The sequence below is a fragment of the Electrona antarctica genome (assembly GCF_951216825.1).
Source record: "Electrona antarctica genome assembly, chromosome: 17".
NCBI lineage: Eukaryota > Metazoa > Chordata > Actinopteri > Myctophiformes > Myctophidae > Electrona > Electrona antarctica.
The window spans coordinates 30,691,538-30,706,050 of record NC_136798.1 but is presented as its reverse complement, the minus strand read 5'-3'; the positions used below and the strand labels follow the sequence as shown (position 1 = coordinate 30,706,050).

The window sequence follows — 14,513 nt, the reverse complement described above, 5'->3', positions numbered from 1 at the left end:
ATGAGCAAGAGTAAGACGGTAAATGTATATTTTCAGTTGCCCATCCATAGTAACATGTGTGATCGAGACCTGTACAAACATATTCTGTTGTTTTGTTTGTTGTTTTGTAATAAATGGTTACATTAACCCATTAAGACCTGAGGCCAATTCTACAAAAGACTTACCGGTATGTTGCTATAACATTGATTCTCAAAACCTTTTCATGTCAAAGACCCTCTAAAATCTCATAATATTTTGTCCCAGGGACCCCCAGCTTCGCTTTAAAAGAATCTATATGATCAGGATTTTCACAAAATGTTAACAATTTAAAAAAGGTCTACAAGCTCATAGAGTGACACACTATGAACTTGTATATCTGCCAGTTTTGAATTGCCAAAGTATTAAATCTAAAATGACACAAATGCTTTCCATGTTTTCATGGGTTCATTCATATTTTCAGGAGGCATTGTTTATTTTTAAATGATTTGCTAACTATTGTCATTGCTGTGCTGTGTGTCCGTCAGGATATCAGCTCTGTGTACCAGATCTTTGCCGACGAGGTGCTGGGTTCTGGACAGTTTGGCATTGTCTATGGAGGTGAGTCTATGGAGACGAGGTGCTGGGTTCTGGACAGTTTGGCATTGTCTATGGAGGTGAGTCTATGGAGACGAGGTGCTGGGTTCTGGACAGTGTGGCATTGTCTATGGAGGTGAGACACAAGGTGCTGGGTTCTGGACAGTTTGGCATTGTCTATGGAGGTGAGACACAAGGTGCTGGGTTCTGGACAGTTTGGCATTGTCTATGGAGGTGAGACACAAGGTGCTGGGTTCTGGACAGTTTGGCATTGTCTATGGAGGTGAGACACAAGGTGCTGGGTTCTGGACAGTTTGGCATTGTCTATGGAGGTGAGACACAAGGTGCTGGGTTCTGGACAGTTTGGCATTGTCTATGGAGGTGAGACACAAGGATTTTAAAAACAAAAAGACGGAAATGATTTGTTTTTCTTTGGTTTTGTTTTTCATGGTTGAAGTGGGCTCCCTGTGACACACTAGTGTCGTGTCCAGGGGACGTACTTGTACATCATGCTGCCTCACGCTACAGAAACAGGAGATAGGCTATTGGTAAACGGTAAATGGTGCATTTATATAGCGCTTATATCCAAAAGGCTTTACATAGATTGTGCATTACATTCACCCATTCACTCACACATTCATACACAGGATGGCAGAGGAAACCATGCAGGCATGCAAGGCACCAACCTGCGTGTGATGGTGCTGAACAGATTTGTTGTTGAACAGGGTCACACACACGCACACACACACACACGCACGCACGCACGCACGCACGCACGCACGCACGCACGGACCGACCCTCTCATAGAAGGCTTGTCCATCTCTGAGGATGAACTACAGTAAAGTTGTCTGTCCTGGTGAAAGAAATGTGTGCTGACTGTGTGTATGTCACTCACTGTGTTGTGTAGGGAAACACAGGAAGACTGGCAGAGACGTGGCCATCAAGATCATCGACAAGATGCGCTTCCCCACCAAACAGGAGAGCCAGCTCCGGAACGAGGTGGCCATCCTGCAGGTAATGTTTGTAGTGGTGGACGTGTACAATTGGGAACCAAGTGGACCCCAAGGTCTCTCTGCAAGCCAGTGGAGATTGCAACGTGGGGAATGCTGCAGTCAGTGCCCTGCCATTGAAATGGATTAGAGGAATGGCGTGTCTGCCCTGAGATTGGGAGATCAAGGTTCGATTCCCCGGCCAGGAATTTATCCGAAAACCCTGATCTGTGCGTGTGTGTTTGTTTGTTTGTTTGTTTGTTTGTTTGTTTGTTTGTTTGTTTGTTTGTTTGTTTGTTTGTTTGTTTGTTTGTTTGTGTGTGTGTGTGTGTGTGTGTGTGTGTGTGTGTGTGTGTGTGTGTGTGTGTGTGTGTGTGTGTGTGTGTGTGTGTGTGTGTGTGTGTGTGTGTGTGTGTGTGTGTGTGTGTGTGTGTGTGTGTGTGTGTGTGTGTGTGTGTGTGTGTGTCCAGGCCAAAGGCATGGGGAGAGTATGTTTTGCACTCCGTCTGTGTGTCCGTCCATGTAGAGCTTCCCAATTTTTTCACATGGGCCTGTTATAGCACCACCAGGAGGCCAATATTTGCAAAACACATTTTTGAGTGGTGCAACCACTCCAAGGAACAGCAATGTCCGGGACTATGTGACTATGTTTAGAGTACCAGTAGGGGCAAAAGTGGCGCTGTTGTGCCAGAAACAGAGAGAGAGAGAGATAGTGTTGCACTGTTGCCTGCTAATTAAGAGAGAGAGAGAGAGGGGAGAGGGGAGTTGCACCAGTCAGTTCACACGGGTGTGATTTTTTCATTACACCTACAGATTTTGTCCAAACATGCAAATTGGTATTTGGTACACAGTCTCTCTATACCAATTCAACGAAACGGGTCTTTCAGATTTTTCATACTCCTTCCTGATTGCCTAAGATTGGCTTCCAAAGTTTGCATTAGTGCTCCGTTGTGAACAAAATGCCGCAAATCATGAACACATCATGTGATTTCAGTGAAATTTTGCATGCACATTCCTACTAGGCCGAGGAACAAATGCCACTTGAAACTTCTCAAATCAGCCTCATATAATCGGCCTATTCGTGATTTTACCTATAACTGCACCGATCTGTGTAAAACAGTGTGTGTGTGTGTGTGTGTGCGTGTGCGTGTGCGTGTGCGTGTGCGTGTGCGCCAGAACCTCCACCATCCTGGCATTGTGAATCTGGAGTGTATGTTTGAGACCCCGGAGAGAGTGTTTGTGGTCATGGAGAAGCTCCACGGTGACATGCTGGAGATGATCCTGTCCAGTGAGAGGAGCCGCCTGCCCGAGAGACTCACCAAGTTCCTGGTCACACAGGTCAGTGGGCTGTATGTTGGTTTAGTTCCTGGTCACACAGGTCAGTGGGCGGTACTGTTGGTTTAGTTCCTGGTCACACAGGTCAGTGGGCGGTACTGTTGGTTTAGTTCCTGGTTACACAGGTCAGTGGGCGGTACTGTTGGTTTAGTTCCTGGTCACGCAGGTCAGTGGGCGGTACTGTTGGTTTAGTTCCTGGTCACACAGGTCAGTGGGCGGTACTGTTGGTTTAGTTCCTGGTTACACAGGTCAGTGGGCGGTACTGTTGGTTTAGTTCCTGGTCACGCAGGTCAGTGGGTGGTACTATTGGTTTAGTTCCTGGTCACACAGGTCAGTGGGCGGTACTATTGGTTTAGTTCCTGGTCACGCAGGTCAGTGGGTGGTACTATTGGTTTAGTTCCTGGTCACACAGGTCAGTGGGCGGTACTATTGGTTTAGTTCCTGGTCACGCAGGTCAGTGGGTGCGTGGTACTCAAGGGGCCAGTGAGGCACTCCAACGTTGAAGCTCTGGGCCCTAGTGGTAAGAAGAAAGACTGCAGGTGGACCCGTGCACGGACACGTAGGACCATCACTCCCTACGTCACCCATACGTCACCCCGGACCTCAAATTTGAGGTCCGGAGGAGGTACTTCCGGCAGTCTTCCGGGTGCTTCAAAACGCCACTGAGCAACTTCATCGAAATGAATAGCTTGGGGGCGGGGCTAGTGCTCCAGTTCGGTCTCTATCCTTTATATACTCTATGGTGGTGGTACTATTGGTTTAGATTTTTACTATTCGGCCGAATAGTTTCGGTGGACGAATATTCGGTGCATCCCTAAGCTCAAGCTTGTAGATCTGCTATTTTCAGCATGCAGACAAATATTATAAGTTAAAATGTGGATCATAAATCATAAATACAGAGGGTAAAATTAGACATTCACCCTGGGAGCTGACCAGTAAAACTAGTCTTCTACTGTTGGTCACTGGGAGCTGACCAGTACAACCACAGTCTACTACTGTTGGTCACTGGGAGCTGACCAGTACAACCAGTCTTCTACTGTTGGTCACTGGGAGCTGACCAGTACAACCACAGTCCGTGCGTGCGTGCGTGCGTGCGTGCGTGCGTGCGTGCGTGCGTGCGTGCGTGCGTGCGTGCGTGCGTGCGTGCGCATCATCTGTCTGTGAAACAAATGTTCCTCATAGAAGAGTGAAGCTGAGATGTTGTGTTGTTTGTCCTCCAGATCCTGGTAGCTTTGAGACATCTCCATTTCAAGAACGTCGTCCACTGTGACCTCAAACCTGAGAACGTTCTCCTGGCCTCCGCGGAACCCTTCCCACAGGTTGGAACCCTTACATACTGTTAGCAGATATAGCAGATCTACAAGGTCACAACGCCTTGCGCTCCGTGGCGTTGTGAGCTTGTAGTGTCAAAATATATTTTAATATTTAAATTTTTTTATATCCTTTTTTTTTAATTATATTTGGAAACTGCTACATAATCATGTTTTTACATAGGAAATACATAGCAAATACACTGCTATTCCTTGTGATGATATACCCAAAAAGAGCCAACAGATCCTCTGACCGCCCCCCCCCCCCCCCCCCCCCCCCCCCCCCCCCTCTCTCTCTCTCTCTCTCTCTCTCTCTCTCCACCCCCCGGCAGGTGAAGCTGTGCGACTTCGGCTTCGCCCGTATCATCGGGGAGAAGTCGTTCCGCCGCTCGGTGGTGGGCACGCCGGCCTACCTGGCGCCCGAGGTGCTGCGGAGCAAGGGCTACAACCGCTCGCTGGACATGTGGTCGGTGGGCGTCATCGTGTACGTCAGCCTGAGCGGCACGTTCCCCTTCAACGAGGACGAGGACGTCAATGACCAGATCCAGAACGCTGCCTTCATGTACCCACCCAACCCCTGGAGGGACATCTCCACAGAGGGTGAGTTCATGTACCCGCCCAACCCCTGGAGGGACATCTCCACAGAGGGTGAGTTCATGTACCCGCCCAACCCCTGGAGGGACATCTCCACAGAGGGTGAGTTCATGTACCCGCCCAACCCCTGGATGGACATCTCCACAGAGGGTGAGTTCATGTACCCGCCCAACCCCTGGAGGGACATGTCCACAGAGGGTGAGTTCATGTACCCGCCCAACCCCTGGAGGGACATCTCCACAGAGGGTGAGTTCATGTACCCGCCCAACCCCTGGAGGGACATCTCCACAGAGGGTGAGTTCATGTACCCGCCCAACCCCTGGATGGACATCTCCACAGAGGGTGAGTTCATGTACCCGCCCAACCCCTGGAGGGACATGTCCACAGAGGGTGAGTTCATGTACCCGCCCAACCCCTGGAGGGACATCTCCACAGAGGGTGAGGCTGGCGTTCATTCTGATTATGGTATAAATTACAACACGGTTTCCCAAACGGTGGGGTTGCAGACACATTTTTGGGTCGCAGATCAAAACATAATCAAAAAATGTTTTCAGTAACTTCATGAAGAGATAAAAGAAAAATCTAAGAAATTAGAAAACAAATGTTTAAGACGTAGGGGAAATACCTGATCTACAAGCTTGCACCGTGTTGTGAGCTTGTAGATCTGCACTTCTGTAGATCTGCATCTTCACTAGTTTGGGTTTCACTAGTTTGGGTGGCATCAACATTTTTCTTTTGGGTCTCCAGCTAAAAAGTTTGGGAACCACTGAATTAGATGATACGTAGCTTGTAAAGTTAGTTCAGTCACGTGTACTCGAGGGCTCACACACTGCGCTGCTCTATGTGGGCGCATAGTGCATACCCATGCTTATAGAGGGTATGCGTGTGACATCATCATCATACCCAGAAGTTATGCAGGAACGCCTACGCCTAGTGGCAAAAAACTGCTTTCTGGCCTTGACAGCCCATACATTCGAACAGAAAAGTCCTATTTGATTGCATTAAATTACTTTAAACAATGTTAAATTAATTTTGCCACTCGATTTGCCACTCGATCTGCCATTCACTTTATACATGCGCATACCCTCTATTACAACGGTACTAAACATACCGCATACGCCCACGTGACAATCAGCTGACCAATTGCCGGATAATTTAAGCTCACCTCAGTCTCTGTTCTTCCTCCCGTCTGGACTGTTAGTATGCGCCTGTTTGCTCGTACCACCTCCCCAGCACCACCAGGGGGCTCTGCTATTAGTTGTGTTCCCCATAGGAAGGTTGTTATTGTATATCTATCTCCCTGCTCTTAATGTTTAAAGATGGCTTTGTCTTATTGTGCCGAGCAGGGAGAAAAACACGTAGCAGAGACGATAAAATATTATATCCACACACTTCTATTCTCATTCTATAATAAAATATTGATTGATTCATTGATGTTTTGGTCATCTTAAAAGTTTCCATTTTAGTCTAGTTTTAGTCGACTAAATTAAGATTTTAGTTTTGTCAACATAAATGTATGTTGGCGGGCCAATAATGGCAGATTTTACAGTGATCTACAAGTGAGCTTGTAGATTGGCTATTTTCAGAGCACCCGATCTGCACATGGTCTGTTTGTCCCCCTCCCCTCGGGCAGGAGGCTGTGTAGGATTAAGGCCAGCTTCTTCCCTGTAGCTGTGAGAATCATGATCTCTAGACCTTGAACCTTTGCACTAGTGATCTGTACTATGAACTCTGCATTATGAACTTGAGCTGTACAATTTACAATTTAGGTTTAAGAATTGTTGTGATTTTTTTTGAGAATTCCTATGAAATGTTTAGATGTATTTTATCTTTTTGCCTGGGTAAACAAATTTCGTTCTGTACTCGTATGGAATGCCAATAAAACTCCTTGAACCTTGAACATTGAACGCAACCAAACATAAATTGACTTGTCTTTTAGTTCTACGGGATCTAGTTTTTATTTGTTGACAAAATGGTCAATACATTTAGGGCTCCATCTTGCGCCACCCTTATCCCGTATACCTAAACTTATTTGCTATTTTTTACTATTTTGAAAATCATTTTAAAATTGTTCAACTAGCCGATCTACATCTACACGTTGTGAGCTTGTAGATCAGATTTTTTTAAATAGTAAAAAATGGCAAATAGGTTTAGGGATAAGGGTTAAGGAGTGGCGCAAGATATAGCCCTTAGTCTTCTAGTTAATCATAGCTTAGTTTTTATTTCATTTTTATTTAGTTTTTGTTAGTGATAGTTTTAGTTTACAGACACTGGGTGATACAGGAAAATGAGTTTCTATCTGCTCCAGATTGAATGAGAATCAATGATATGGACCAGGGGTAGGCAATTCCTTAGGCACCAGTGGTCATTATAACAATGTGAAAGAGAATATTTAAAAAGAAGGAAAAACGTTATATTTGTGGACAATCAAAATATGTTGGAAAAAAACATGGCACTTGCTGATTGTGACTTGCCCTGATTGTGGACAACTCCATGTGGGTAAAATGTTTTGGCTGTGTACAGTCGCTCTGCTTTTAACTGCGTGATTCTCCTTTCCTCCACAGCCACAGACCTGATTAATAACTTGCTCCAAGTCAAGATGAGGAAGCGTTACAGTGTGGACAAGTCCCTCAGTCACCCCTGGCTTCAGGTACAACTCTAGTACCCTCTCTCCCTCTCTCTCTCTCTCTCTCTCTCTCTCTCTCTCCATCAACGCACTTCATCCCCAGTTACTTCAGTGGCGCGCCACATTCCAAGTTAATAGGAACTACTGTATAGGCTTTCTCTACCTGGAAAGTTAGCATGCTGAAATAGAAGCCATTGTCCTTGCATTAATAATAATTCAAAGGAAAAGAAAAAAATCATAATGTTTAATGTTGTGTGAAATTACCAAACCTGCCTGTCACTGATATCTGTGGTAGGCAGGTTTGTGAACTGACCACAGCCCGAAAAATAAACACAGAGTGACTAGACTAGAAATGGTGGCATCATATAATGAGCATCAGTGAGGAGGACTAGTTATATGAAGATATATAATAGATAATGGTCCACGAAGTCAGTGGTTCTCAAAGTGGGCACCCCCACTGTCACCCCCCCCCCCCCCCCAAGCTAATAATTAGCTTGGTGATGCTAACTAGCCACAACAATACCATCCTGTCCTCCTCTCCCCCCGTGCAGGACTACCAGACGTGGCTGGACCTGCGGGAGTTTGAGACGCGCCGCGGCGAGCGCTACATCACCCACGAGAGTGACGACACGCGCTGGGAGGAGCACGCCGACGAGAGGGGCCTCCACTACCCCACCCACTTCATCATGGCCCCCAACCTGGAGGACATGGACGAGGACCCCTAGTGGTCTGTGGAAGAGTACACACGCGGAAAAAGAAAGGAGAGAGAGAGAGAGAGAAGGAAAAAAAACGTAGAACACAACAACACAACGGGGATGATTCAGACGAGCAGCAATTTGAGCTGATTTAAGCTGATTTTAGCTGGTTTTTAGCCCTTTAATCCGGAGTAAATTAAAAATGAGAGCGCGGGTGGAGACCGGACCGCTAGTGGCCTTAGAAGATCAGATATACTGGCGATATAACGTGGAGAAGATGCCAAAAACAGCATTTTTAAGATGCAGCTGTTTTAAGTCAAGACTGACCTAAAGGTGTGGTTTGGGTGCATCGCTCACAGTAGCGGTGGGATCAGACCTGTGATCCTTCCCTCGCAGAACGGCAGCGCTGCGCGTGACCAACGCCGGGTCCCTTTTTGTTGCTGCGGAGACCTACGGAGACCGTGGTGCCTGTTGCCACGGAGACGGCTGGCTATTCACAAACAAAGGCCATCAGAAATGTGGCGTTGAAAGGCTTTCTGACACCTTGAACTGAATTGTGGGGAAAGCACGTGAACGCTCTGTACGTAACAGGCAACTGTACACGCGACGCGTGCGCCTGTCCGTGTTTGTGAGTGCTTGCGTTGTGCGTGCGTGCATGCGTGTGTTTGCAGACACGCAAGGAACACTTGAGGTGCTGCTGCTGTGCATCTTTCAGGTTGTTTTGTGTTGTTTCCCTCGACATTCCAGAGAGCAACGCTTTATGAATTTATTGTTTTCTGTGCTCACTGTGCAAGACCTATAAGAGACACAACCGCGTTGTTGTGAGCCAGGAGAGAAGAAATAAATGAACATTTCCCAGGGATTTTTGTCCCCCCAGAATTCAACATTCCATCACGTTTTTTGAATATACTCTTGCGCTACCCTAGAGCAATTTGAAAGGGCCAAATATAGTATAAACGGGACCAAAAACCTAGTTGTTTTTTGAGGGGGGTTATCTAAAAACACTTTTTTCTTCGATAGCATATTTTTCTTAACTCGTTAAGATGTAGGGGATTTCATAAAACTACTAGAACTGTTGCCAGAACTGTTTCTATATTTTTTACAAAACGTTCAAGATTCATGAATTATTTTATTATTGTTGTTTTACTGCTGTATTGAGACGAGAAATCTCTGAATCCTTGATCATCCCTGTCGGGCAGAAACCTTGCAAATTTCAAATTCATTTGTAAATGAATGCCCTACTTCTTTGTGCTTGGAGATCTGCTATGTCGTTGCTGTTTTTGAAACATTATCGTTGCTGTCGGGCAGAAACCTCTTGGCTCCATATTCTAGCTTTTTGTGTTTTTTTTCGTAAATGAACGCCCTGCTTGATCACACTACAGCGTCACACAAAAGCATCAAAAGTAGCAGATCCGGAAGCTCGAAACGTGGTGCCAAGCTACGCGTTTTGAGCTTGTAGATCTGTTAGTTTTGCCAATTTTGATTTTGAATTCTGAAAAGCAACAGTTGAACATTTATTACTAAATAATAACTACATTGGATCCATTGGAACACAAGGTTATTTTTCTTTCGATTTCCTGAAAAGTAGCAGTGTTGGGCATACAAGTTTTCCACCCGACAGCGACGGTATAATAGTTGATTGGAACTGGAACAGGCTAAATAATTGTTACTGACTATAATGTACATATTTTGTATTGTTCATATAATTGGGATTGTTTTTGCACAAGTTGGTTAACTCACTTTGAGCAGTGGTTCTCAATGTGGGGTCCGGGGACCCCCAGGGGTTCTTGAGGGGGTTTCAGGGAGTCGTCCAGCAGCATTAGTTTAACCACTTTAACCCTTGTCTGGCTGGTAGAAACCAACGCATTGTGAGCTTGTAGATCTGCTGTTTTCAAAGAATCTTGAAAAAACATTTGGATGTTTGTGAGACATTTCTCAAGTCTTGTGGGGAGTCCCTCAGACTATATTGTCCGATGCTGGGCAGTGGCCAAATGCATGTTAATTTCGGGGGCCTAGACACGAAAGGCTTGAGATCCACTTACATAAGGGAGACACGCAACTTAAACTGCTCCTAAAAATGGTTACTCTGCAAAGCAAACTTTTTTCCCTACAGTTCTTGAAGAGGGGATGGCGTGACAGGTGAAATTCCAGACTCAAACCTGTGACATGAAAGTCTGCACAAGTACAACCAGCCAATTTGATCATAATATTTATAGGGGTAGTTCACCCAAAGGTTAGTTTTTCTCACATTCCTGATGTAATATTCCAATATTTAATGAATTAAGTAGGAGGCCAATTTGAATGGTTTCATGACATTCATTTTCATTTATTTTTTATTTTTTGTTTTTGTTTTAGGTTTTATTACCTCAATTACACCCACACAACCTGAATTTTGAACATTCAGTGGCTTTTTTGTGGTTCTGGCGTTTTCTGTGTGTTCTGAAGCCTTTTGAGCTGCAATGAAAACAGGCAAACAGGCCTCAACAGTGACATCTGCTGTCAAATTCCTATGTCATATATGGGACTATTACCTCACGCTAGGCAAATCAGAGCACTTGTTTGAGCCAGAAAACCACAGAAAATCTACTGAATGTTACAAGTTCAGGTTTTTGGGTGCAATTGAGCTCAGAAAACATTAAAAAAAACTTTTTTGTATGTTACAATCCCTTTAAGATTTAAATGACCACTTCTAACCTGGACAGTAGTTGTTTTGGATTGTTATTGCTATTTACTTAAAATACTTGAATATTGGAATATTTTTGTGGGTGAATTACCCATATAACCACTTGAACCCTGCATGGCATCCCTACATATTCTCGGGCAAACGTTGATATGTAAACTATTTTTGGTGAAGCTATTTAGTTCATAGGGAAAAAAGAGGGTTCCTACCCCTGGGGGACTCCATCTCCGGTCATCTCAGCGTGCCGTTGAAGTGGTTAAATTGCAATACTGTGATGATTTCAATGACACTACAATTGATTGTCATTGTCAATCCATCGGTCGTACAAGATATGTAAAGATATTTGCTCTAAAGTAAATTTTGCACAAAATTAATTTAGACAAAATGTTTGATTTAGCTTTTTTTCCCCCTGCGGATAACAATTTTGGGCACAGTTTGAGTTCAGCCTACCAGCTCAGTGGCCTTGTGGTTAGTAGAGTGTCCACCCTGCATGAGACAGGGAGGTCAGAATTCGATCCCCGGCCGGGTCAACCGAATGGACTGTTGCAGGTCTGTTCCATTTGTACGAGTTAAATGAAGCCTGAGGGGTTTACAATACAGTGTAGTTTGGGGGTCCCAGAGATACATTTTGGTATCAAAAGGGTGTTCACGGTCTAACACATATCAATCCGGGGGTTCGGGAAATGAAAAGGGTCGAGGATCACTGGCCTAAAATGCCCGTTCTATACGGGCCTAAAAGGCTGTTTTATACTCGTAAGGCAAGTGTCTCGTCAACAACATCAACCGACGGGGAATAATGTGTTCTCAAACGGAAGAAGAGTCGACGCTAAACTGACAAAACACGGCCTGAGTTGCAGTGGAAAACCTTGAGAGGAACGCCTTGTCTGTTTGTGACTGCTCCATAATAATCCCTCTAATACCATCATGTCTGTCCTAAACTCAGCACTCAACAGAGATTATTTTACTGTTTTTTGTTTCCCTAATTACACTCTGGACAAAAGGTGAATTAAAAGAAAATACAATCTGCCATAAAAGCAATACTTGTTTTTGGAACCGTTTGTATTAGTTCTGTTTTTTGTTTGTTTTTTCTTCTTTTCTTTTCATTCACACCTCAGAAGAGGTTGAAATGCAAATAGGCCTATGTGGTTTACATTTTCCCTGTCGCTCTTTTGTTACAGAATATTCTCTAATGCGATGGCATTGACCTGTACAGCAGCAGCAGCAGTGCTGTACATTCTGAGATCTGACTCCAGCCTGGAAATTAATTCTGTAATATTTTACATTTCATTAGAGCATGGGTAACCCTATTTTACATTTCATTAGAGCATGGGTAACCCTATTTTACATTTCATTAGAGCATGGGTAACCCTATTTTACATTTAATTAGAGCATGGGTAACCCTATTTTCGGCAAAGAGGTTTGGGGTAGAAGGAAAAGATACAGAGCTAAAGCCAAGGTCAAGTTTGCTAAGTATTAAGTACGGATTAAGTGGCTAAATGTCTGAAAATACACATTAACATGAATCCAACATATTAATAGAACAGATCATGTTTAAAATAAACACAAATCATAAATGTTTACGACACTGATGACAGTGCTGTCAAACACATTTATAAAGCCATCTATGAAATGAAAAAGATGAATTTGCAACACAATTTTATTCAATGTTGTGGAGGTCCCTGCTTCATCTCTCTCAGATAAGTGCCTGAAAAACATGCTTTAAAAATAGAATGGGTGGAAGGTGGGAACACAACATGCATCTCGTATCATTGTGCACAGATGTCAGGTGGCACAACAAGTGTTGGATGGCCATGGAGTCTAGTTGTATCAGTAGTGCTTACTGTATGCAGATGAGAGGGATTCAATATGTGTGTTTACTGCAGGTCAAGCAGATAAATGTCACTCCTATATAATCTTATAATAATAAGATAACACACACACACACACACACACTAATCATAAGACCGGAGAGGAGAGCCCAGGGAATGCACGCTCCTACTACATGATGTCTACAATACATGACGCTGATAATTCATTCAATATTTTGAGCAAGGTCTTATACAGTACCTACTGTAGCTGGCGGTCTAATGGTGGGAGTTATACACCACCAGGGGTCTTCTGTGTTTTTCAGACCAAGGTCCCATTGGCTGAGAGAGATGAAGCAGGGAACCCCACTACATATTGTATAAAAGTATGTTGCAGATTGAACATCTTCATAGATTTCATAGATAGATTCATAGACTTGTTTGACGACACTATCATCAAATTAACGTTTGTCTGTTTATTTGTTCACACATTGTATTCTATTAAAATGGGTATTTTCAGACATTTAAACACTTAACCTCTCACACTTTGTAAGCTTGACCTTTGGCTCTGTACTTGATCTGATCTCTCTTGCCTCTATACTCCAAAGCTCTTTGCCGAAAATAGCCGATCTACAAGCCCAGAACACAGCAAATGTTGCCCACATATAGGGGGCAAAAGAAAAAGTTCCTTTCACACAAAAACTTGGCAGCCGCCGTGTCCCGGACCCCCTGTTGAAGACCCATGTGATACACTACTACTTCTTCATGATCTTATATTTCAAATAACTCATCAACGATTATTTATCAACTCATTTATGATTATTAGCCTACTATGGTTATTGATGACGGCTTGTATCATTTTGATCCTCTCTCGGGAATGTGCGGTGCCCTACACACACGTGCATGGTGTGCGTGTCTGTCTAGGCAGTGGTGGAAAAAGTACTCAATTGTTTTACTTAAGTAAAAGTATCAATACTGCAATATAGAAATACTCAGTTACAAAAATAAAACTTAGTAAAAGTACAAAAGTATTGGTATCAAAATGTACTTAAAGTACCAAAAGTAAAAGTACTCATTGTGCACAATGTTCCGTTTCAAGTTTTCAAATGTATAAATTTTTTTTTTGAAAATAGCAGATATACAAGCTCACAATGTATCGCATCGCGACGCATTGTGAGCTTATTGATCGGCTATATTTTCAAATGGCCGAAATGTATATAGGGCTGGTGGTGGTTAGTGGTTAATAATATATGTTTTGTAATAATAATCAAAAATCTACAAAGTAACTAGTAACTAAAGTTTTCAAATAATTGTGGAGTAAAAGTACAATATTTGCCTCTGAGATGTAGTGGAGTAGAAGTATTGGAAATTGGAAATGCTCAAGTAAAGTACAAATATACCTCAAAATTACAGTACAGTAAATGTACTTAGTTACTTTCCACCACTGCATATTGGCGACCCACTGTCTCAAGTTCACAGTGTATAGTCGACTATCACTGACCACATGATCAAACTGTACTCTGACCTTATGAATAGACTGATCCTGTAACTGAGTCTAAACATCATGGTCATGGTGACAGCCAGGGGCCACACAAGGCCAACACGCGCACACATTTAGGGCTATATCTTGCCCCTTATCCCTAAACTTATTTTCCATTTTTCACTATTTTGAAAAGCATTTTAAAATAGCTAATCTACAAGCTCACAATGTGTCAATGTAAATCGGCTACTTGAACTATTTTAAAATGTCTAGAATCATGTGATCAAGATGCATCAGTCAGATGTTTTATAATTAATATTCCATTCTGGTTAGCTATGGTTGGCTTCTAAACATTGTGTCAGGGGCCCGTTTAGCAAAGGAATGGCACAAATCATGAATGCAGCGTCCTATATCTGCCCCACATTTGGATCACACGAGGGCTTCTTA

At 43.6% G+C, this 14,513-nt stretch overlaps 1 protein-coding gene across 1 annotated transcript in view; it reads left to right on the top strand.

Annotated features, from left to right (window-relative positions):
* Positions 1–11,813, top strand: part of LOC306941238 (serine/threonine-protein kinase D3-like) — a 72,764-nt gene extending 60,951 nt beyond the window's left edge. Inside the window, exons 12-18 of the mRNA XM_079526579.1 lie at positions 504–576; positions 1,460–1,566; positions 2,718–2,879; positions 4,097–4,195; positions 4,519–4,786; positions 7,345–7,430; positions 7,958–11,813. Of these exons, the coding sequence (XP_079382705.1) occupies positions 504–576; positions 1,460–1,566; positions 2,718–2,879; positions 4,097–4,195; positions 4,519–4,786; positions 7,345–7,430; positions 7,958–8,131 (969 nt within the window). The 3' untranslated portion in view covers positions 8,132–11,813. The remainder of the gene's footprint in view (positions 1–503; positions 577–1,459; positions 1,567–2,717; positions 2,880–4,096; positions 4,196–4,518; positions 4,787–7,344; positions 7,431–7,957) is intronic.
* Positions 11,814–14,513: the final 2,700 nt, after the last annotated feature.